Source organism: Tupaia chinensis, unplaced genomic scaffold (genome assembly GCF_000334495.1).
Source record: "Tupaia chinensis unplaced genomic scaffold, TupChi_1.0 Scaffold140176_1, whole genome shotgun sequence".
NCBI lineage: Eukaryota > Metazoa > Chordata > Mammalia > Scandentia > Tupaiidae > Tupaia > Tupaia belangeri.
In genome coordinates, this window is record NW_006200055.1 from 84,034 (window position 1) to 109,884 (window position 25,851).

The 25,851-nt window shown below is 36.1% G+C and overlaps 3 protein-coding genes across 4 annotated transcripts; all 3 read right to left on the bottom strand.

Annotated features, from left to right (window-relative positions):
• Positions 1-2,826: 2,826 nt before the first annotated feature.
• On the bottom strand, positions 2,827-3,756 carry LOC102503190 (olfactory receptor 51I2). Its single transcript, XM_006162519.1, has one exon. It carries the CDS (start codon positions 3,754-3,756, stop codon positions 2,827-2,829), a length of 930 nt encoding a protein of 309 aa, XP_006162581.1.
• An 8,888-nt stretch (positions 3,757-12,644) lies between these two features.
• On the bottom strand, positions 12,645-13,589 carry LOC102467849 (olfactory receptor 51I2). Its single transcript, XM_006162520.1, has one exon. It carries the CDS (start codon positions 13,587-13,589, stop codon positions 12,645-12,647), a length of 945 nt encoding a protein of 314 aa, XP_006162582.1.
• An 8,093-nt stretch (positions 13,590-21,682) lies between these two features.
• Positions 21,683-25,046, bottom strand: LOC102468267 (olfactory receptor 51I2). 2 transcript variants are annotated; one of them, XM_006162522.1, is made up of 2 exons: positions 25,028-25,046; positions 21,683-22,599 (listed from the first exon to the last, which is right to left on the bottom strand). In XM_006162522.1, exons 1-2 carry the CDS (start codon positions 25,044-25,046, stop codon positions 21,683-21,685), a joined length of 936 nt encoding a protein of 311 aa, XP_006162584.1. The 2 variants fall into 2 exon arrangements, with proteins under 2 accessions (XP_006162584.1, XP_006162583.1); XM_006162521.1 differs by lacking the exon at positions 25,028-25,046 and having other exon boundaries at positions 21,683-22,627.
• Between the last annotated feature and the right edge of the window lie 805 nt (positions 25,047-25,851).

The window sequence follows — 25,851 nt, forward strand, 5'->3', positions numbered from 1 at the left end:
CACCAGGGGGGATGGTCACGCCGCAATCCCTTCTCCTCCATTCTCCTCTCGGGATCTTGGGCACGCACGCACACGCTCCCGGCATGAGTTTTAATCCACCGGGTCCGGGACACGAACCGCGGTCGACTACGTGGGAGTCCAGCGACATAGCCATTACGCTAACTGCTGGTTCCCCTCATGTGTTTTAATAGTGTGTTTCTGTCAGAAGATTTTTGCAGAGATTATTTTTTTCAGTATTGTTTTATCAGCATTGCATTTGCAGCTGTCAATGGATTTAGAATTTTTTGTATGATATAAGAGACAGAATATAAGAAATCCTGTTTTTAAAATTTGGGAAACAAAATAAAGGATCTTGCACTATAAAGTTTTAGACATGGGTGACAGTATAAATGATAACTGTCAGTTTCTCCCACTACTATCATTTAATTTATCTGTTGTTTACTCTTGTCATTTTTCCAATTGTACAATTTAATCCAAATTTTAAATTACTTATAAAACATTTCATTTTTATTTTGAAAATATCTCCAACCTGATAATATATATGATTTATAAATTTTGTTTCCACTTTGTTGTGGAGAGTGGCAATTTGAGAAAACATGATGTGACCTTTAGATGCTTGCAGAAATGTGATTCTGTGAACTTCTTTAGCAAGGCAGAACACATTTTTCTGATTGGAAAAGACTATGGGTTAGAAATAGATGCAATAACAAACACACAAAGACACACAAGTATAGAAAAGTGAGGATCTGGTGGTCACAGCTTCTCCGATGGAGAAGTTGTGAAGTTGTAACCTCTAACTGGCCTCAGATTTATTCTTTTTTTTTTTTTAAGAAGTCTTTTATTTAACTTTTTTATTTATTTTTTTAAATTTGACCAGAGAGGGACAGAGTGAGAGAGAGAGAGAGAGAGAGAGAGAGGGAGTAAGCCACCAGGTTCGGGACTTGAACCACGGTCAGCCAAGTAGAAGTCTAGCACCCTTAACCCCCATGCCACCTTCAGGGCAGAAAATGAGGGAAGAGGAAATGATATGCAAAGCCAGTTGTTTTGGTATGTTAATCTTCCAAAAATGTGAAAATGACTGGCACCATTTAACTTATCTGATCTTTTTTGGGGGACAATCTGATAAACATAGTGACTTTCTTTAGCCTAATACTACAGGGCAGTGTGGGGTATTTGGTATTAACAACAAAAAGATAACCATTGACAACAGGCAGATACTGCTTTTGTATGTAAATGCTTCTCAATGGCCTTGCTGCAGTAGCTCAAGGAAGCACATTTCTGCATGCATATAAAGGTCACACCATGTTTTCTCAGATTGCCACTCTCCACACTTGGTTACATTTCAATTTTTTAATTTACATTTTTTTAGTTCTTTAACTATTTTCAATTACCTCATAAAGTATTTTATTCCTTTTATGTTTTAAAGTAAATGCTTAATTTTGTAACATTTTTTGTTTTTTATAAATATCCTCCAAATCTTGCAAGACTATGATTTGGGAAAAATACATCTGTAAGGCTGGAAGCTTGGGCAGCTTGGATGTGGGGTTTGGACACCACACCCCAGTTGGCTGATGCAACCCAGATCTAGTCTGTCATCAGATCTGTGCTGCACTCGGATCTCTCTCATATGTAGTACATGGCGCTCTACTCTGCACACGGGGTTCTGTTCTGCACATGGCACCAGATCTTACATGGCACAGTAGCCTGCTCTCCCACTAAACCATGCATGGACTATTTCTACCTCTAGGACACTCCCCCTCCCTATACCCTTATAAAAATCGCCTAGTGCATGACTTCCTGGCCCCCTCTCTCTTTCTCTGTAGGACCAGCAAATCTCACTCACGAGTGTTCCCAATAAAGGCGCTACATTTCTATTTTCATGCATGATCGGCCCATATGCATGGCCAGCCCATTCCTTACAACATCATTGAATGTATTTCACGTTATCTTTATTATTTCCTTGTTACTGTACATAAAATGTAATTATAATATATGCTCTACCAAATTTTTAGTTTCACAAAATTTAGACTCTAGGGGCTAGCAGGTGGCATAGTGGTTAAGGAATTGATCTCCCATGTGGTCAAGCACAGTTTGAATCCTATACCTGGCAGCTTTAAACATGATAATTTATATGATAACGTCTTTTATGTGACAGATATGCACTGTATTTATCCTGGGAGTCAGCATGTTTTACACTATAAAGTTGTATAGTAATTAAATGTAAATAATAAATACATACATATTTTTAAAATAAAATAAGAACATTGAACTGAAAAAATTCTTAGACCATGTGAATAAATTTACATGCAACTACATTTATCTCCTCTGAAGAAAAGATGGATACTGTATTTAATATGAAATAAATAATAACAGCATAACTAGTAACTCTATATGTATCCACCTGATATTAAGTGAAATCTCTTTGATATTTTATCTTTGGGAAAATAATCATTTCATATATGACAATGTTTCCATGAAAATAAGTAATTTTCTTTACGATCATTCACTTTAAACAAGGATAGTAGCAGCATATTGTAACATAAAGAAAAATTTATTATGAGGATTTATATTTTTTAATTTAAAAGGATGAAAGTTGAGGAAATATGTTCTGTTAAATTATGGCCCAGTTTACTTCAGCAAAACATAGTGACTTAAGTCTTAAATATTACCAGGTTGTTATCAAGCACATGATGGCAGAAATCCTAATGCTAGGTCAGTGTTCAAAAGGATCTGAAAGATATCTTGTTCCACAAGGTCTTAAAAACTCAAATTTGAAGAGTAAGTGTAAATATCCACTTAATATTGATTTTTCAATATGTCTCTTGCTCAAAACTTGGTCCCGAGGAGGATTTTACAAAGCCTACGACGGATCTCCTTGGTTTTGATTGAATAAATGACAGGATTGAGCATTGGTGGCACAAAGAGATAGACAAGGGACATGAGTGTGTGCACATATCGTGGGGCATGCTTCCCATAGCGAGCAACCATGGACACACCGACCATGGGCACGTAGAAGATGAGCACTGCACAGATGTGTGACACACACGTGTTGAGTGTCTTTAACCGTTCCTCCCGAGAGGCGATGGCAAGTACAGCATGTAGTATGAGCACATAGGAGAGGAGAATGAGAGCAGAATCCAGGCCAAAGAACAGGCCATACATGCTATTGATGGTGGTATCTTCACAGGGTAGGTGGATCAGGTCTGGATGCAGGCAGTAGGCATGAGAGAGTACATTCGCTTTGCAAAAGGATAACCTTTTCAGAAGAAAAGGCATAGGAAAAACTATGCAGAAACTGCGGATAATAACAGACATGCCCATACGCACCACACGGGCATCAGTAAGCACTGTGGCATAGCGCAGTGGGTTACATATGGCCACATAACGGTCAAAGCTCATGGCCAGAAGGATCCCAGACTCCATAAAGGAAAAAAGATGAATAAAGAACATTTGAGCCATGCAAGAATTAAAACTAATCTCCCTTAAGTGGAAGCAAAATGTGGCCAGAACTGTGGGCAATGTGGAAAAAGACACACCTAGGTCATTAACTGATAGGAGAGACAGGAAGTAGTACATAGGCTGATGCAAGCTCTGTTCTTCCTTGATAATAAAAAGGATAAAGGTATTGCCCACAATGGAGACAAGATAGAAGGTGCCAAGTAGTAAAAACATCCAATGTTGGGAGTTCTCCAGCCCTGGGAGTCCTGTCAAGGTAAAAGAAGGCATTTCTGAGCTGTTGTAGTAGTCACCTCCCATGCTGGGTCTCCTGCTTGGAGTCAAAGACCACTCTCCTATAAAAAGGCAAATACATAGTTTCATGCATAATTTCTGCCTAATATTTTAAGATTTTCTTGTATTACCAAGATTATCACCTGATAGAATTAATCCATTTTGTTAATTAAGTTGCTTTTCTAGGTAACTCATTGTTACCAAAATTTCTGAAGTCTTGCGGAGTTTTCTGTTGTTCTAGTTGACAAGACAAGTCCCTCTGCTCTCCTTTATGCCTGTGCTCGTTGTCAACTTTCTATTTCACATATTTAAAGTCTTAACTCTATTCTCTCACAATCTATGGGTATCACTTTGTTCAAGACCTACATGAAACTCTCCTGACCCACTATATTCTCAAGAATTAGGCATTTTTCTTGAACAAATTATTTACTCATTGAAACATAATGTTTTCTCTTTCCACTTTTTCATACAATTATGCTTCTACTGCTTTGTGATGCTTACTTCCCTACTCCTTTATTGTCTCTCAGTTTTCTCCATTCATATTTATCCAGATCACACATAAATGAATGCAAAGATATTCAATCATAAAGACAGTCATCAAGATGCATTAGATTTTTACTGCCCACAATCATAGAGACAGTCATCAAGACACATTAGATTTTTACTGCCACCCACTTTTCTTCTTCTTATATCCACTTAGTTTATAGCATCCCTCCCTGCTCGTATAATTTAAATTATTTATTTAATTTAATTTTGAAACTAAATAGTACTTAGCTCCAGAAAGTCATAGGATTAATAGTAATTTCTCTATTCTATAGATTGCTCCTTGTCTGCGTTAATGCTTGGAATGTTATCATACTTATGCCCAAGATGGAGACTCAAAATTCAGATGTTACTTTGCTTCCATTTTTTTCTTGACCTGCTACATGAAACCAGGTAGAAACTGGTGAAAACAGCAATAATTACGTGCTTCTTCTAGCACCTTTCTTCTTTATATCCAATGTATAACATTTTAAGACCAAGGTATCACTCTTGTATACATTTTCATACAAAGTTATCACATTAGTATACCATATTAATAGCCTCTTGATATGTCTCTCAAATTTCCATAATTCATCTTTAATCTGAAGTGGGACCAATATTTTATGAGGCAATTAAAAAACGTATTCTCCTGATTATAAATATTAAATTATCCCTCCTTATCAGTTTCAAATAGAATAGTCTCAAATTAAAACCCTGTCTAGTCAGTACTAAATTAATATTTCCAGCATTATGGCTCAAAATATGACACTTATACCACAAGATACCCAGATCAGTCTACTTGCACCTATTGAACATGACCTACAGCTACACAGTTCAAGGGGAATGTGTGATACACCACTTAATCCTTCCTGGGTGAGGTACAAAATGGTTGGAACCAGTAGATGTCTTAATGGTTACACTGCTGGATTCACACATAGTTGACCGTGGTTCAGTTCCCAGACCTGGAACTTAAAATTGATGCCAGGTGCGTGTGCATGCATTTCCAATACCCGGAGAGGAGAATTGAGAAGGAATTGTGATGTGGCCATCACCCCTGAGGGGTGATTTCTTGCTTTCTGTCTCTTTGTCTCTCCCTGTCAAGTACATGGGCCCTATGGCAAAAATTTCTCTTAAAGAAAAAAAAGAAAGAGTAAAAAAGAAAGAAGGAAAGGAAAGCAAAGAAAAGCAAAAAATCAAAGGAAAAGAAAAAAGAAAAGAGAGAAAAAGAAAAGGGAAAAAAGGAAAAGAAAGGAAAAAATGAAAAGAAAATAGAAAAAAAGAAAAAGGAAAGAAAAAGAAAATGCTTTCCTCTGTGAACATTTAGCTGGTCATTACTAGCACAGGTAACTTCCCTCTATTCTTCACATATCCAGGCATTTCTCTCCTTTTGTATTCACTTTTCTGCCTGCCCCACATTATAGCTTTGAAAAAAATCTTATTTTTATGAAAAGCAAAAGTGAACAGTTCTGAAAACTCTTAAGACCAAAGATTCACAGTTCTGACTTCAAAACCCTGCTCTACACCTGTATCTCTGGTCTTTCATCTGCACTCAGAACTTTTCTACCCTTTCTTCTCCTGACATAATTTTATCTTTATCTTTAGGATCTCTATGTTTTCTCTTCCTGTACTCTCTTCCTAAACATATTTGCCTCTTTATACAATATATGGACATCTGAATTGGAGTCTTTAACTAAGTCAGGTCCTGCCAAACTGCTTCCATAAAATCCAGAGTCTTTTTACACATCCCTTGATTATCGGAAGTTTCTCCCTTTTTAAAAAGTAATTATTTTATTTAACTTTATTTATTTATTTATTTATTTATTTACTTATTTATATTAATTTAAATATGACCAGAGCTGGACCTAGAGAGAAAAAGAGAGGCAAAGTGAGAAAGCAAGCTGCCAGGTCTGAGACTAGAAAGATAGTTGGCCATGTGGGAGTCCATCTCTCTGAAACCACCACACCAACTGCCAGCCCTGATTATCAGTTGTTTCAGATTAACTCTGGGGTCCTTTTTCCCATCATGTCTTCTGAGAAATTTACATGTGAAGGCATATGGTGGAATTTCAGAGACCAAAAACTGCAAATAAAAATTAAAAACCGGGAAGGTGATGAAGGTTAAAGCATAAAGAAAAAAAAAAAGAGAGAGAAAAAAGATTAATATTTCAAAAGACATAGCCTTTCCTTTCCCAGATTGAAATGTATTATTACTCAGTCACTCAGAATTTACACACTATTTTTCTGAAAGTTATCTGGGTCTTTTTTCAACCCAATACATGTACACCCGATACACCCGAGATATAGTTTAACAGCATTTTTTCCTCAGAAAGTTACATGTGAAGGCACATGGCAGAATTTCAGAGACCAAGAGCTACAGTAAAAAATAGAGAACTGGGAAGATACTAAAAGTGAGAGCATGGAGGCCAAAAAAATAAAATTAAAATAAAAAGACTAAAGTTAAAAAAAGACTCAACCTTTCCCTTTACAGATTGAAATGTAGTATCACTCAGGATTTCGAAACTAGGGGGAGAGTACCTTAGGTCCCAGAATCAGTGTCTGACACTCCACCTTACCTGTCTGAGAGAGTTCTCTGCAGGTGGAGTGTAAAGGATGAGAGAGCAGTAGTGGGGGTCTTGCATGCCCTGTCTATCGTCGACTTCACCCCTGCTACCTTCCTGGCCTGAGAAATATATGGCTGCATCCAGGAAGTCCCTTGAGCTGTTATGGGCTCAGGAGCTTGTGGACTTGTGGGAATACAGAGAGTCCACAATTCTCCACACCTCCCTGACATTTGGTCATTCATAGCAGCACACTAGAGGAAGAATGATCAGACCATGAATGTACCTATAAGAATATTTTATCTAGTTCCTCATCTTACTGGAGAAATAATTAGATCATAGGAAGAGTAAGAGATACCTCAAATCTATACAGCTTTTTTAGCAACAAAATGATATTTAAGTCTCTGTCTTCTAATTCAGTCTATGGCCTTCTTACTGTACAACTACAATCAATAGCCACAAGAAATTGTGTGCCTGGGACCAGCAGTTAGTGTAATGGCTATGTTGCTGAACTCCCATGTGGTCGACTGTGGATCGAGTCCAGGACCCCTTAAACTCGCGCTGGACACGTGTGCGTGTGTGCGTGCCCAAGATCCCGAGAGGACAATGGAGGAGAAGGGATTGTGGCGTGGTCATCCCCCCAGGGGGTTATTTCTCACTTTCTATCTCTCTGTCTCTGTCTGTCTTTCTGGCAAGGGCCCTATAGCAAAAACTTCTCAAAAAAAAAAAAAAAAAGAAAGAAAGAAAGAAATTATGTATCCTATGAAGAGTATTTATTTCCCATAAAAATTAATTTTAGCATTTTAATTTATTAGAGTGTGTATTACCTGGATCACCTATGCTATTGACTCTCTGACAAGGCCAGCAGGTGTCATGGTGGTTAAGGCACTGGACACTCCCTCATAGCTAACCATGGTCGAATCCCTGACCTGGTAATGTGCTTTCTTACTTTCCTTCTCTCTCTCTCTCTCTCGCTCTCTGTGTGTGTGTGTGTGTGTGTGTGTGTCTCTCTCTCTCTGGTCAATTAAATTTTATAAAATGAATAAATAAAATTAAAATAAATAATTCTTTTTTTAAAAAAATAAAGATATTGATCCCCAGGAAGATAAGAAGTGCTGGTGTACTCTGGCTGACAACACACATACTGTAATTGCACATCAAATCTTTCCAAATGTTACTAACGAGAGACTACTAATAAAATTACTTCTAATCCTTTCAAATAGTTTTTTCTAGAGTTTATCAAAATAATACATTTGTGTTTTTATTAGGAAATAAATCAGTAACTGGAAATTGTATTTGATATAAATATATTTAAAAATTCTCCTCTAAATGGTTTATATGTTCTTCTTTTTCTTTTTTAAGGTTTTTATTATAATGCACATTCACTCGCTAGAGAGAAATAGTAGAGAGAAAGTGAGAAATCAACTCTAAGAAAAGATGGCCATCCCACAATCTCTGCCCTTCCATTCTCCTCTCAGAATTTTGGGCACACACGTACACACACCAGGTGTATGTGTGTGCAAGCCCCTGGTTCTGGGACTCAAGCCATGATTGACCATCTGGGAATATAGCATATAACCCACCATGCCACCTGCTGACTCAAAAATGGCTTATATGTTCATCTATACTCTCCTATGCTAGAAATTTACTGTTGCTGCCATATTTTCTATTTTAATTAGCATAGTTCCTTTCTTTATTTTTTCTTGAATTTTAATAATTAAGAGGTCTACTACACTTCTTTCCCCATTTTCTCACCTTCATACAAGTTTTGAGTGAATGCAATATCACTTATATTAGAATTTTTAATGAGTTTTAAACTTTTTTTGGGGGGGGTGGGTGAGGTTCACCAGAAAATGAGTAAATTGAATTGGGAAGAACTGACAGTCACAATACTTGTCTAATCTTCCTGTTTGAGTGTATGTTTTTCTATTTACTCATTCCATTTTATTATTAAATCCATAATGTGTTGACATTTTCCTATAAATTCTCATGAAAATATTTCTGAATTTAATTAATTTTTTTAAGTTTGTGAATAGAATCATTTATTCATTTAAATATATGTCAGTGATTTAGAAATTACCAATTTTGTACTAATATATTTTATTTGGCAAATTTTTTCTCTTTTTAATAATTTCCATTTGGGACCATCAGGTGGCGTGGTGGTTAAGATGCTGGACACTCCCACATGACTGACAACGGTTCCGGACCTGGTGGCTTGCTTTCCCTCTCTCTCTCTCTCCCTCTCTGATCAAATTTAAATAAATAAATGAATAAATAAAATAATTCTTTAAAAAATAATAATAATATTTCCATTTAAGCTTTTGTGTTTTCTTAATCCACTAATTATATCATATGTTGATTATAATTATATTCATTCACCTATACAATCTGTATTTATTGAGTTTTACTATATAGTTTATATAATACCAAACTCTCAGGAAACAAACTCACTATTGAAATAACAAAACTTTTTCTTGTTTAAATACCTCTACCATACCTTAGCTTCATGCCAACAAACACACATCTTACACATGTTATCTTTAAACTTTATTTAAAGCCAGCAATCTAGTGTTTTGTTTTCTTTTGAGAGTGATTTTTGCTATAGGGCATATGAGCTCTCTGGAGTCAGAGAGACAAACACAGATAAAAAGTAGGAAATCACTTCCCCCTCCACCCAGGGCAAAAATGCCAACACCACAATCCCTTATCATCCATTCTCCTCTCAGGATCTTGGGCATGCATGCACATGTGCCTAACATGAGTATTATTTAAGCCACTGGGTCCAGGATTCAAACCATGGTCAGCTCTGTGGGGGTTCATCTACATAAAAGTTGTGCCATCTGCCAGTCCCACCATCTAATATTTTTAATAAATTTTGCAAATAAATAAGTTGAGTCTCAGTGCAATAGAGATTGGTCCAAGGCTATGAACAGTCTTTCACACATTTCACTCTTTCTAATATAAACAGGCCTCCATTCTTTCAAGAAGCTTATGGTTCAAACAGAGAGTTGTGTATTATAAAAAGAAAAATACAGATTGCTACTCAAGTGCTGTGGGAAGATTCTACACAAAATACATTTAAAAAATAAAGATAATTGAGTATCTCGCTTCCTACTGTAAGAGGGAATGAAACAGGTAGTAAAGGATGTGCTAGAGATGCTTCAGAATAGATCACACCAAAACTGAATACTAACTGAGCTTGGCCCATGGTATCTGTCCTGGAAGTATTGTTTTAATAAATAATTGAAAGGACATGAGCTTTTATGGCATATGATTACAGGCAAGATGTTCTTGATAGAGGCTAACAGAACAAATGATACAGAGATACAAAGCAGCCTGTTATTTCAGGAACCTCGTATAGTTGTTCTGTGTGGCTGGAGATCATTACTTTGTGGTAACAAAAATGGTTAGAATAGTAAGACATAAGATGGACACTTGCAGTGGTAGTATTATTAAAATATATGCTCAGAGTTTGGGGTTTTACCATTAGACAATACAAGAATACAAAGCTATAAACATTTCTAATCAAGTAGACTCTTTAGAAAGATTATTATAGCTATGGCATGAAAAAATGAGCGAAAACAATGGTAAATAATGAGATCACTTTGGAACACACTGCCAGTGTGAAATAAAAGGTGACAATGAAAATCCAAAATAAGGTAGCAATGGTGGTGATGTAGAGGCAGAAAATTAATAGTCAAACTCTAGTTTGAGTCGGTAGAGTTAGTATATAATTACAAATGAATGGATAATATGAAATCACTTATTTTTGTCTTGAGTTTCATTACACTGGTTGAAGATTCTTCCTCCTAAATAGTAAATAATGATGGGATTAAAATGACAAAATAATTTTCCTCTTATTTTAACCAAAAAGTATATGTTCCAATAAACTTGGAAAGCATAAAAATATCATTTTAACTGTTTGTAAGATATAGATGTTTTGTTTCATGAAATATCTTTTCTGGAATATACTGTTGCTTACAAATGTTTTTTATTGTTTCACTTATTAATATGATAAATTGAGGATCTTCTGATGATGTGTAATTTTTTAATCTTAGTCTATAGATACATAGATAATTCTTTCCTGTATCCTTTAGTTATATTCACAATGTTTAGTACTTACTCGTGTTTTTTTAATGAATTATTTATTTATTTGTTATTATTCTTTTTAATTTGATCAGAGAGAAAGAAAGAGAGACAGAGAAAAAGAAAGTGAATAATCAAGCTACAAGGTCTGGGATTCGATCCACGGTCAACCATTTGGGGATCCAGCAGCTCAAGCTCCACACACTGTGCTGGCCCCTACTCATATGTTTTTAATAGTGTGTTCTGTCAGAAGATTTTTGCAGAGATCATTTTTTCAGTATTGTTTTATCAGCATTGCATTTGCACCTGTAAATGGATTTACCATTTTTTGCATGATTTAAGAGACAGGATATAAGAAATCTTGTTTTTTAAAATTTGGGGAACGAAATAAAGAAAAGGATCTTGTATTATAAAGTTTTGGACATGGGTGACACTATAAATGATAACTACCATTTCTCCCACTACTATCATTTAATTTATTAGTTGTTTACATTTGTAATTTTTTCCAAATGTACAGTTTAATCCAGATTTTAATTACTTATACAACATTTAAACTTTGAAAATCTCCCTAACCTGATAATATATATGATTTATAAATTTTATTTTCCACTTGGTTACATTTCATTTTTTAAATTCACATTCATTTAGTTCTTTAACTATTTTTAATTACTTCATAAAGTATTTTATTCTTTTATTACATTTTAAAATAAATGATTAATTTTGTAACTTCTTTGTTTTTTTAATAAAAAAGTTCTCCAAATCTTGAGGGACTATGATTTGGGAAGAATACATCATTGTATGTATTTCATGTTATCTTGAGTAATCTTCCTACTTTATTATTTCCTTGTTACTGTGCATACAACATAAATTATAATACATGATCTACCAACTTTTAGTTTCACAGAAATTAGACTCTAGGGGCTAGCAGGTGGTATATTGTTAAGGAGTTGATCTCCCACATGGTCAAGCACAGTTTGAATCCCGTATCAGGCATCATTAAACATGATAATGAATATGGCAATGTGTTTTTTGTTACTGACATGCACTGTATTTATCCTGAGAGTAATCATGTTTTACACTATAAAGATGTATAGTAATTAAACGTAAATAATAAATACATATATATTTTTTAAAGAAAAATAAAAACATTGAACTGAAAAAATTCGTAGATTGTGTGAATAAATTTACATACCACTACATTTATCTCATTTGAAGAAAAGATGGATAGTGTATTTAATATGAAATAAATATCAACAGCATAACTAATAACTATGGGTATATCCATCTGATATTAAGTAAAATCTCTTTGGCATTATCTTTGGGGAAAAAAATCACTTCATATATGGCAATGTTTCCATGAAAATAAGTAATTTTCTTTACGATCATTTACTTTAAACAAGGATAGTAGCAACATAGTGTGATATAAAGAAAGATTTATGATGAGGATTTACATTTTTATTTTAAAAGATGAAAGTTAGCAAATATAGTCTGTTAAATTATGGCCCAGTTTACTTCAGCAAAACATAGTGACTTAAGTCTTAAATATTACCAGGTTGTTATCAAACACATGATGGCAGAAATCCTAATGCTAGGTCAGTGTTCAAAAGGATCTGAAAGATTTCTTGTTCCACAAGGTCATAAAAACTCAAATTCGAAGAGTAAGTGTAAACATCCACTGAGTATTGATTTTTCAATTGAAGAGTACATGTAAACATCCACTGAGTATTGATTTTTCAATATGTCTCTTGCTCAAAACTTGGTTCCGAGGAGAATTTTGCAAAGCCTCCGACGAATCTCCTTGGTTTTGATAGAATAGATAAGAGGGTTGAGCATTGGTGGCACAAAGAGATAGACAAGGGACATGAGTGTGTGCACATATCGTGGGGCATGCTTCCCATAGCGAGCAACCATGGACACACCGACCATGGGCACGTAGAAGATGAGCACTGCACAGATGTGTGACACACACGTGTTGAGTGTCTTTAACCGTTCCTCTCGGGAGGCGATGGCAAGTACAGAGCGCAGTATGAACACATAGGAGAGGAGAATGAGGGCAGAATCCAGGCCAAAGGTAGAGATGACAGTAAAAAGGCCAAAAATATTATTAATGGTAATGTCACCACAGGGCAAACGAATCAGGTCTGGATGTAGGCAGTAGGCATGGGAGAGCACATTGGCTTTGCAGAAGGGTAACCTCTTCAGAAGAAAAGGCAAAGGAAAAATCATGCAGAAACTGCGGATAATAACAGACATGCCCATCTGAACTATGCGGGCATCAGTAAGCACTGTGGCATAGCGCAGTGGGTCACATATGGCCACATAGCGGTCAAAGCTCATGGCCAGAAGGATCCCAGACTCCATTATGGAAAAGAGATGGATAAAGAACATCTGAGCCATGCAAGAATTAAAACTGACTTCCCTTAAGTGGAAGCAAAATGTGGCCAGAACTGTGGGCAATGTGGAGAAAGACACACCTAGGTCGTTTGTTGATAACAGAGATAGGAAGTAGTACATAGGCTGATGCAAGCTCTGTTCTTCCTTGATAATAAAAAGGATAAGGGCATTACCCACAATGGAGACAAGGTAGAAAGTGCCAAGCAGCAAAAACATCCAGTGTTGGTAGTTCTCCAGCCCTGGGAGGCCTGTCAAGGTAAAAGGAGGCAACCCTGACCCGTTGTAGTAGTCACCTCCCATGTTGTGGACTCTGCTTAGATTCTGGTTCCACTATAAAGGGAGACAAATACACAATTTCATGCATGGTTTCAACCTAATATTTTTAAAACTCATACACAAACTAATACCTTAAATAATTAATCAGTTATGTTCACTAAATCGCTCACCCATATGTCTTATGTTACCAAATTTTCTGAAAATGTTCTGAAGTTTTCTCAGTTGGCAAGACAGGTCACACTGTCCTTTACACCTGTGCTTATTGTCACCTTGCTATTTCTCTCATTTGAAGCTATGACTTTATCTCTTTCAATCTATGTGTATCACTTTGTTCAAGACCTAGACAGAGCTCTTCTGATCATTATTTCTCAATTATTGGACCTTTTTGTTGAGTGTATCACTTATTCATTGAATTATAACAGTTTCCTCTTTCCAGCTTTTAGTGCAATTAAACCTCCACTGCTTTGTAATGACTTCTAAATTCCCTATTCCTGTATAGTCTCTCATTTTTCCCATCCATGTTTGTGCAGAGAAAAGATAAATGAACAGAAAGATATTCATTTATAGAGATATTCATCAAGATGCATTAGATTTTACTTTCACCCACCTTTCTCCTATTTAGCTCATCATAACTCTTCTCTTCCTGAATAGGTTATTTAACTGAACATTATTTCTTACAGAAACAAATAGTTCCTAGCTACTGAAAGTCACAGGATTAATAATCGTTTTCCTATTCCCTGAGATTGATTCTCTTCTGTGTTATCTGTTTCAATGTTATCATCATTATGTCCAAGATGGAGGCTCAAAATTAAAATGTCACTTTGCTTCCATTTTTTTCTTTACCTACTACACAAATCCAGGTTGTAACTGGTAAAAATATAAATTCTTAGTGACTCTGCTAGCACCTCTCTCTGTTTCATCTAATCTGCAGTATTATACTTTCACACCAAGGTATCAATCACATTAGTATAAGTATACCATAATAATAATCTCCTCAAAAGTCTCTTACTTCTCTCTAATTCATTTCTAATCTTAAGTAGGACCAGCATTTTTAGGAGGCATACATGAAAATGTGCTCTTCTGATAAGACGACTTAAATTATCCTTTCTTATCACTCTATCAAATCCAAACTGATGAGCTTCAAATTAACACACTGTCTGGTCAGCACTGAATCAGTGGGTCCAGCATTAATTATCAAAATCTGTCCGTTAGACGTCATATACCTAGATCAGTCTATTTGCACTTATTAGCTTGACCTGCAGTTCCCCATTTCCCAGAGGCTTCCCAGAGTATATGAAAACACCCACTTAATCACTCTTCCAGGACTTAGGCCCAAAATGATCTCATCCATGAACACTTACCTGGACATTAGTTTTAGGGATTTTTAAAAAGAATTATTTGTTTATTTATTAATAATATTTTAAAATTTGTTATAGGGCCTGTGCACTCACCAGAAACAGGGCGAGAGAGAGAGAAAGTGAGAAAGCAAGTCACCAGGTTCAGGACTCCAACTGCTGTCAGCCACATGAGTCCAGTGCCTTCACCACCACGCCACCTGTTGGCCCCATCTGGTCATTAGATTTTATGCTTAGGAGAGCAGGAGAGGTACTAAGTAGGATATTTATCACTTTCTGTGTTTTGGTCCCTTTGTTACAAATTGAAGTTAATAAGAAAATTACCTAATAGGATTGTGAAAGGCCAAAATCAAATAGTTCTGAAAACTTTCATGAGCAAGTTTTCACAGTTCTGAGTTTCAAAACTCACTCTACACTCTTACATCTGGTCATTAATCTGCACACAGGACTTCTCTACCTTTTCTGCTCCTGACATAATTTTATCTTCATCTTTAGGATCTCTTTGTTTTCTCTTCCTGTACTCTCTTCCTAAACATATTTGCCTCTTTATGCAATATATGGACATTTGATTTAGAGCCTTTTAACACTAAATCAGGTCCTGCGAAGCTTTTTCCAGAAAATCCAGGATCTTCTTACACATCCCTTGTTTATCAGATTTTTCTGAGAAATGTCTGCGGTCCTTTGTTCACAATACAGGTGTAACCTGAAATTATTTCTTCTGAGAAAGTTATGTGCAAAGGCATATGGTGGAATTTTGGAGACCAAAAGCTGCAGATAAAAAATAAAGAACTGGGAAGGTAAGAATGGAGGGGAAAAACTAATAAATAAATAAAGACTGATAGTTAAAAAGACATAGCCTTTTCTTTCTCAGATTGAAATGTAGTATCACTCTGGATTTCTAAATTAGGGGCTGGATACCTTAGGTCCCAGAATCAGAGTGTCTGACACTCCACCTTACCTGTCTGAGAGAGTTCTCTGCGGGTGGGGTGTAAAGGATGAGAGACCAGTAGTGGGGGTCTTGCATGCCCTGTCTATCGTCGACTTCACCCCTGCTACCTTCCTGGCCTGAGTAATATGTGGCTGCATCCAGGAAGTCCCTTAAGCTGTTATGGGCTCAAGTGCTAGTGGGAAAATAAAGTGTCCACAGTTCTCCACACCTCCCTGACCATGTTTGATCACTCACAGCGACACACTGGAGGAAGAAAGATCGGACCTGGAAAGCACCTGCGAGAAGATTGTATCTAGCCCCTCATTTTATTAGAGAAGTAATTAGATCCTGAAGAGGAAAAGATGCATCCCAAATTTATATGGCTTTTTAGTGCCAGAATGGTATTTAGCTTCAGTCTTCCAACTCAGTTTATGGACTTTTCACTATAGAACTACAATCGATATCCACAAGAAACTGTATTCTGTGAAGAGTGCTTAAGTCCCATGCAAATTAATTTCAGCATTCTAATGTATTAGTGTGTTTAATTCTTACCTGGATCACCTATGAAACTGACTCCCAGCAAGATAAGAAGCTGTGGTACACTCTGACCACATACATACGATAATTGCACATCAAATATTTCCAAGTTTTAGTAACCAGAGATTACTAATAAAATATCTCTTAACCCTTCCCAACAGTTTTTTCTAGTGTTTAACAACAACATGATCCATTTGTGTTTTTTTAAGAGAGATTTTTTGCTATAGGGAGTATGAGCTCTCCAGAGACACAGAGAGAGCCAGAGAGACAGAAAGTGAAAAATCACCTCCCAGGGGGGATGGTCATGCCACAGTCTGTTCTCTTCCATTCTCCCCACATGCCCAGTATGTTTTAAGCCTCCAGGTCCAGGACTCCAACCACAGTTGACTACATGGAAGTCCAGCGATGTAACCATTCCACCATCTACTCGTTCCCTACATCTGTGTTTTCTATCAGGAAATAAGTCAATATCTGCAAATAGTATTTGATATGTGTTTATTTTAAAATTCTCCTTTAAAATAGTTTATATGTTCTTCTAAATTATCATATACTTGATATCTGTTTGTTGCATACATATAGTCTATTTAATTAGCACCATTTCATTTTATTTTTTCTGAAATTGTAATCGTTAAAGGCCCTACTATATGTCTGTTCCCTTTTTTCTTTTTAATTGAGAGATTTTTTTCTATAGGGTGCATGGGTTTGCTGGAGAGACAGAAAGATAGAACGTGAGAAACCACCCCCCAGGTGGAATGGCCATGCCATAGTCCCTTCTCCTCTATTCTCCTCTCCAGATCTTGTGCACACACACACATCTGTGCCCAGCTTGAGTTTCAAGACACCAGGTCGAGGAATCAAACCTTGGTCAACAACATGAGGGGCCAGCAAGATGACCATTACCACATCTGCTGGTCCCTCTGTTCCCATTTTCTCACCTTCATAGAAGTTTTGAGTGACTGAAAATCAATTGTGTAAAAATTCTAAAATGATTTAAGGCTTGTTTTGTTGGGTTCCCCAAAATATTCAGAATTAAGTAAATTAAATTGGGTAGAACTGATACCTTCACAATATTCATCTAGTAGTCCCATCTGAGTGTATGTTTTTCTATTTATTCATTCCATTTTATTTTAAATCAATAATGTTTTGAAATTTTTTCTATAAATATTGGCTAGTATTTGGGAAATTATCAATTTTGAATTAATATATTTGGCAGATATTCTCAATTTTTAATAATTTTTTATTTAAGTTTTTGTGCTTTTTCTTAATCCACAGATTATGCCATTTGTTAATAATAATTATACAGGGACCAGCAGTTAGCGTAATGGCTATGTTGCTGGACTCCCACATCGTCGACCGCGGTTCAAGTCCTGGACCGGGTGGCTTAAACTCACGCCAGGCGCATGTGCGTGCGTGCCCAAGATCCCGAGAGGAGAATGGAGGAGAAGGGATTGCAGCATTGCCATCCCCCCTGGGGGGCGATTTCTCACTTTCTGTCTCTCTCTGTCTTTCTGGCGAGTGCATGTGCCCTATAGCAAAAACTTCTCCAAAAATAAATAAATAATTATACAAAGGTACATTCACTCACTTATCCAATGTATATTTACTTTATTTTACTATATAATACTTGCTTTAATACCTCTATAATATGCCAACAAACACATCAATTATCTTTTTTTAAAGATGTATTTATTTAACTCTATTTATTTATTTATTGTTTATTTTAATTTGATGGGAGAGGGACAGAGTGAGAGAGATAATTATTTATTTATTCATTTATTTTAATTTGACCAGAGAGGGATAGAGTGAGAAAGAGAAAGAGAGGGAGAGAAAATGAGAAAGCAAGCCACCATGCCCAGGATTTGAACCATGGTCGACCATGTGGGAGTCGAGCACCTTTAACCACCACGCCACTTACCAGTCCCCACACCAATTTTCTTACACACTTTGCCTTTAAACTTTATTTAAAACCTATAATACAGTATTTTTAACAAATTTTACACGGAACCAGCAGTTAACATAATGGCTATGTTACTGGACTCCCATGTAGTCGACTGCGGGTCAAGTCCCAGACTCAGCAGCTTAAACTCACTCCTGGCACATGTGCATGCGTGCCTAAGATCCAGAGAGGAGCATGGAGGAGAAGGGATTGCGGCATGGCCATTTCTCCTTGGGGGGGTGATTTCTCACTTTCTATCTCTCTGTCTCTCTCTGTCTTTCTGACAAGCGCACACGCCCTATAGCAAAAACCTCTCCAAAAAAATTAAAATTAAAAAATAAATTTTACAAATGAGTAAGTTGAGTCTTAATGAAATAGATATTTTTCCAAGGCTATGATTAATCTTTTTCATATTTCATACTCTTTCTAACATGAATAGAAAATCCGTTCTTTTAAGAAATCTAATGATTCAGAGAAGGATTTGTGTATCACAGAGAAATTCAGAATGATATCCAGGTACTGTGTAATAACTCTACACAAAGTAAATAAGAAGACTAAACACAATTGAGTATCTGTTCTATTACTGTTAAGAGCTGCTGAGACAGATAGCCACGGGTGTGCTAGAAATGCTTCAGTAAGCTTTGTACTAACTAGGCTTGACCCATGGTATCTGTCCTGGAAGTAGTGCTTTGATAAATAATAGAAACGGCCTGAATGTTTCAGGCATAAGAGTATGGGAATGATATTCTTGACAGAGGCTAACAGAACAAAAGATACAGAGGCACAAAGCAGCCTGTTAGTTCAGAAACTACATATAGTCGTTCTGTGTGGCTGGAGACAATTATTTCATGGTGGGAAAAATGGTAAGCATAGTAAGGCATGAGATGGACACCTGCACTGTTATTAGTTAAAAGTTATGTTCAGGGTTCTGGTTATTGCCACTAGGCAAAAACAGGTATCATGCTATGAGACATTTTATAATTAAATACACTCTTTAGAAAGATAAATATAGGTATGGCATGAAAAAGTTAGAGAAAACAATGATAAACAGCAAGGTCACTTTGGAAGACTATGCCAATATAAAATGAGAGGTGACAATGAAAGCCCAGAATAAGGTAGCAAAGTGGCAATGTATAGGCAAAAACTGGATAGTCAACATCTAATCTGAGTTGGTGGAATTTGGTATCTAATTACTAATGAAAGGAAGATCCAAAATAACTTTTTTTTGGTCTGGAGTTTCATTACACTGGTCAAAGATTCTTTCTTCTAAATAGTAAGTAATGATGTTTTTAAAAAATGACAAAATAGTATTTCTTTTAACTAGAAAGTATATGCATAATAAATTTATAAAACATAAAGAAAAATCATTTTATTTGTATGTAGGATGGATGCTTTATTTCATGAGGTACCTTTTCTGGAATTTATTATTGCTTCCACATTTTTTTATTATTTCACTTATTAATATGATGAGTTAAACTGACTAACTTCTCAAAATGAGTAATGATTTGAGTTTAGAGCATAGACATGTAGATAATTTTTTGCCTATGTTCTTTATTCCTGGTCACAATTTTTAGTATTTGCATATGTGTTTTATTAGTATATTCTATCTGGACGATTTTTGCTGAGATAATTTATGCTGTGTAGTTTTATAAAGATTACCTTTGCCCTTTTGAATGGATTTCTGACTCTTTGTATGTTTTAAGAGACAAAATATAAGAAAAACTTGTATCTTAAAATCTGGGTAAAAATTGACAAAAGGATCTTGTACTATAATTTTTTGGACATGGGCAAGAGTACAACTGATAACTTACAATTTCTTCCGCTATTATCACTTAATTTATCATTTGTTTACACTTTAAAATTTTTCTAGATTTAAAATTACTTATAGAACATTCTATTTTAATTTTGAAAATACCTCAAATCTGACAATAGATGATTTATAAGTTTTATTTTTCATTTTGTTACCTTTTACTTTTTTGTACTGTATCTCAAATCTGATAATAGATGATTTATAAATTTTATTTTTCATTTTGTTACATTTTACTTTTTTGTACTGCTTTTGTTCTTTTAACTATTATGAATTACTTCATAAAGTATTTTATTCTTTTTAAATGTCTTCAAGTAAATGCTTAATTTTATAAATTTCCTTTTTTATTTCCTATTAAGGAAAAACTCCAAATCTTAAAAGACTGTAATGTAGGCAGAATACATCATTATATGTATTTTGTGTTTTCCTAAATAATCTTTCTACTTTATTATTTTCTTGTTACTATACATACAATATAAGTTGTAATATATGCCTCACTGAATTTTAGTATTACTTAAAATTAGATAAGGCAATATAATTTATATAAAATTACATTTATCTCATTTAAAGGCATGGTGGTATCTACACTTATCCTCTCTGCTATCATATCTTCAAGTGTTTCCATTTCTGTCATGGAGTGCAGACATTCAGTACATATTGAGTGAGGATGTACAGTTTGTAGCTTTCAAAGTTTGGCTCACTTCACTTAACATGAAGTCCTCTATATTTATTCACTTTGAATCAAATGATAGGGGCACATTGTTATTTATGGCTGAGTCATATTTCCTAGCATCAATACCAGAGATTCTAAGGGAGGGGAGTGGATGGGGGAAAGTGGGTGAGAGAAACAAAGAGAAGAAACATTTAACAAATAAAAGAATTTAAATTTCTCTGACAGAGAAAAGTTCTATAATTTTTAATTTATAAAAATAAAAATTTAATAAAAATTGAAAATCACTAAAAGTAAATAAGTAAAATAAATACAGGCAAGGTAGATAATGTATTTCACCTGAAATAAATATCAACAGCATGACTAATGATGATGTGTATATATATTTAATTTAAGTAAAATTTCTTGGGCATAATCTTTGGGAAACAAATCATTACCTCATAATTATTTTATAGTAAAATAAAAATGATTTTATTTATTAGTATTTCCTTCCTTCTCTTCATTATCATTTCTTTTTTTGTCTTTAAACAAGAATGATAGCAACATATGGTGACTTAGTACGGGGATGTATATATTTGGATTTGAGAGGATGAAAGTAGAGTGAATAGGTCCTGCTAAATTATGGCCCAGTTTACTTCAGCAAAATGTATTGACTCAGTTCTTAACTATTATCAGGCTATCATCAACCACTTGATGGTGGGAATCCTAATGATAGAGCACTGCCTAAAGGACCTATCATCAAATATCTGACGGCAAAAATCCTAATGGTACATCACTGTCTAAAAGAATCTAAAAGAGGTCTTGACCAGGCAGGTTTTAAACATTCAAATTTGAAGAGCAAAAGTACATATCCACATATATAGGCTTTTCAACATGTCTCTTACTCAGAACTTTGTTTTCAATAGTATTTTGCAAAGCCTTCGACGGATCTCTTTGGTTTTGATGGAGTAAATGACAGGATTAAGCATTGGTGGCACAAAGAGATAGACAAGGGACATGAGTGTGTGCACATATCGTGGTGCATGCCTCCCATAGCGAGCTGTCATGGACACACTAACCATGGGCACGTAGAAGACGAGCACTGCACAGATGTGTGACACACACGTGTTGAGTGTCTTTAACCGTTCCTCCCGAGAGGCGATGGCAAGTACAGCATGTAGTATGAGCACATAGGAGAGGAGAATGAGAGCAGAATCCAGGCCAAAGGAAGAAATGACAGTAAATAGGCCATACATGTTGTTGATGGTGGTATCTTCACAGGGTAGGTGGATCAGGTCTGGATGCAGGCAGTAGGCATGAGAGAGCACATTGGCTTTGCAGAAAGGTAACCTCTTCAAAAGAAAAGGCAGAGGAAACACCATGCAGAAACTTCGTATAATAACAGATATGCCCATACGCACCACGCGGCCATCAGTAAGCACCGAGGCATAGTGCAGTGGGTTACATATGGCCACATAACGGTCAAAACTCATGACCAGAAGGATCCCAGACTCCATAAAGGAAAAGAAATGAATAAAGAACATTTGAGCCATGCAAGAATTAAAACTGATCTCCCTTAAGTGGAAGCAAAATGTGGGCAGAACTGTGGGCAATGTGGAGAAAGACACACCTAGGTCGTTAGTTGATAGCAGGGACAGGAAGTAGTACATAGGCTGATGCAAGCTCTGTTCTTCCTTGATAATAAAAAGAATAAGGGCATTGCCCACAATGGAGACAAGGTAGAGAGTGCCAAGTAGCAAAAACATCCAATGTTGATAGGTCTCCAGCCCTGGAAGTCCAGTTAAGGTAAAAGGAGGTAAACCTGAGCCATTGTGGCGGTCACCTTCCATACTGGTGCTCCTGTGTAAAATCAAGGGCCACTATCCTGTAAAGAAAACAAATAAACAATTTTATACATGGTTTCAGCCTAATTTTTCTTTTCTTCTTTTTCTTCTTCTTCTCCTCCTCCTCCTTCTTTTTTTTAGGTTTTTGGCATAGTGCGCACATGCTCTCAGGAAAGAGGTGGAGAGAGATATAGACAGAGAGAGGGGAAGTGAGAAATAACCCCTTTAGGTTTGGTGGCCTTGCCTCATCCCATTCTCTCTGTCACCTCTCAGGATATTGGGTATACACGAACGCAGCATGATTTTCAAGCCACCAGGTCTGGTGCTCAAACCAGGTCGATCATGTGGAATTCCAGTCCCTTAACCACTATGCCGCCTGCTATCTCCAGCCTAGTATTTTAAGACTCGCACCTACTATTCAGATGCTACCCTTATAGGATTAATCAATTTTACTCACTAGTCACTCATCATGGGTGTCACTGTTATCAAAATTTCTGAAATGATCTGGAATTCACTCAGGTTTTCCAGTGGGCATGACAGGTCTCTCTGCTCTCATTTACACCTGTGTTTATTGCCACCTTGCTCTTTCTCACATTTAAAACTGAAATCTTTTCTGTATCAATATATGGTTATCTTATTTCTAAGACTTACACAAAACTCTCCTAATCACTTTTTTTTTCTGATATTAGATCTTTTCCTTGAGCAAACTACTTATTCATTGAATTAGAACATCCCCGGGGGGAGGGGGGGATGGCCACACCGCAACCCCTTCTCCTCCATTCTCTTCTTGGGATCTTGGGCGTGCACGCACACGTGCCCGGCGTGAGTTTAAGCCGCCGGGTCTGGAACTCGAACCATGATCGACTACATGGGAGTTCAGCAGAATAGCCATTACGCTAACTGCTGGTTCCTCTTTCCTGTTTTTCATGAGATTAAACCTCCATTGTTTTGTATTGACTCCTTGCTTTCCTATTCCTATATAGTCTCTCAGTTTTTTCTGTTCATATTCCTTCAAGGAAAGTATAAATGAACATAAAGATACTCAATCATAGAGACATTCATCAAGATGCATTAGATTTTACCCCCACCCACCTTTCCTCTTTCTTATAGCATCATGCCCTGCCTGAGTAGTTTAAATAGATGAAAATAATTTCTTAAAGAACCAAATGCTACCAAGCTTGAGAAAGTCACATGATTAAAAATCATTTCTCTATTCCATGGGGATGCTTTTTATCTATGTTATCTCTTTGAACATTACCATCATTATGCCTAAGATGGGACTCAAAATTCAGATATCACTTTGCTTCCATCTTGTGCTTTACCTGCTACAGGAAGTCAGGTAGAAACTGGTGAAAATAGCAACAATTAAGGGCTTCTTCTAGAACCTTTCTTCCTTTCATCAAACATGAGCTACTACATTCTCAGACCAAGGTATCGCTTTAGTATTACATAATAATAGCCTTCCTGATAAGTCTCTCACTTCCCCATAATTTATCTTTCATTTAAAATGAGACCAACATTTTATGAGGCAAATATGAAAATGTGCTCTCCTGATTATCAATATTGAATAATCCCTTTTATCAAATTCAAACTAATTAGCCTCAAAATAAAGGCCTGTCTAGTCAGCACTAAATCAGTATTTCCAGCATTACTTAAAATTTGACCCTTATACCTCGAGATACCCAAATCAGTCTACTTACACTTCTTGGACTTGACCTGCAGTTTCCCAGTTCATGGAGGTTTCCCAGAATGTCTGAATACACCCTCTTCAGTCCTTCCAAGTTTGAGGTACAATATGCTTTCCTCTGTGAATAACTTCTCTCTACTCTTCACGTATCTAGGCATTTATCTCTTTCTGTATCTATTTCTCAGCTCCCCCCACCAGCTTTGAAAAAGTTATTTGTATGAAAAATCAAAGCTGAGAAGTCCAAAAATTCTTATGACCAAAAATTCACAGTTCTGATTTCAAAAACCTGCTCTACACCCTTATCTCTGGTCTTTCATCTGCACTGAGAGCTTCTCTACCCTTTCATCTACTGATGTAATTTTTTCTTCATCCTTAGAACCTCTTCCTTTTCTTTTCCTGTACTCTCTTCTTAAACATTTTTGCCTCTTTCTGCAATACACAAGCATCCCTGATTTCTAGTCTTTTAACACCAACTCAGGTCTTGCTAAGCTGCTTTCAGAAAATGCAGGGTCTTTTTACATCTCTTGATTATCAGAATTTTCCAAAATATGTCTAGGGTCCCTTTTCATCCCAATACATGTAAGCACAAGATATAGCCTAACAGCGTTTCTTCTGAGAAAGTTACATGTGAAGGCATATGGTGGCATTTCAGAGGCCAAGAGCTACAGATAAAAAATAAGGTGACGAAGGAAAGAGCATGGAGAAAAAGAAAAAAAGACTAACATTAAAAAGACTCATCCTTTTCTGTTTCAAATTGAAATGTAGAATCAGTCAGGATTTCTAAGCTAGGGGCAGAGTATCTAAGGTCCTAGAATCAGTGTCTGACACTCCACCTTACCTTTCTGAGAGAGTTCTCTTTACATGGCGTGTATTGATGGCCCTGCATGCTCTGCTCATTGCCCTACTTCACCTCTGCTACCTTCCTGGCCTGAGAAATAAATGGTTGCATCCAGGAAGTCCTTTAAGCTGTCAGGGCTCAGGTGCTCATGGACTTCTGGGAATAGAGAGCATCCACAGCTCCACCTGATAACATTTCATCATTCATAGCTGTACACTAGAGAAAAAATGATCAGACCTAGAAAGCACCTTCAAGAATATTGTATCTAGCCCCTCATTTTACAAAGATAATTAGATCCTAAAAAGGAAAAGAGACATCTCATATTTATACAACTTTTCAGTGATAGAATGGTATCTAAGCCTCAGTCTTCAGTCTTCTAACTCAGTTTATGGATTTTTCACTGTACAACCACAATCAATATCCACAAGAAATTGTGTATCCAGTGAAGAGTGTGTAAGTCCCATGTAAATTAATTTCAGCATTTTAATTTATTAAGATATATGTAATTCTCACCTGGGTCACCTGTGATATTGACTCCCAGCAAGATAAGAAGCATTGGTATGTTCTAGCTGACCACACACATATTATACTTGCCATCAAATCTTCCCAAATTTTACTAACCAGAGACTGCAAATTAAATTTCTTCCAAGAACTTTTTCTAAATAAATGTGTGTGTTTAATAGCAACATGATACGTTGGTATTTT

Coding starts and splice junctions, on each gene's coding strand:
- LOC102503190 (XM_006162519.1), bottom strand. CDS start 3,756: ATGGGAGGTGACTACTACAACAGCTCAGAAATGCCTTCTTTTACCTTG.
- LOC102467849 (XM_006162520.1), bottom strand. CDS start 13,589: ATGGGAGGTGACTACTACAACGGGTCAGGGTTGCCTCCTTTTACCTTG.
- LOC102468267 (XM_006162521.1), bottom strand. CDS start 22,627: ATGGAAGGTGACCGCCACAATGGCTCAGGTTTACCTCCTTTTACCTTA.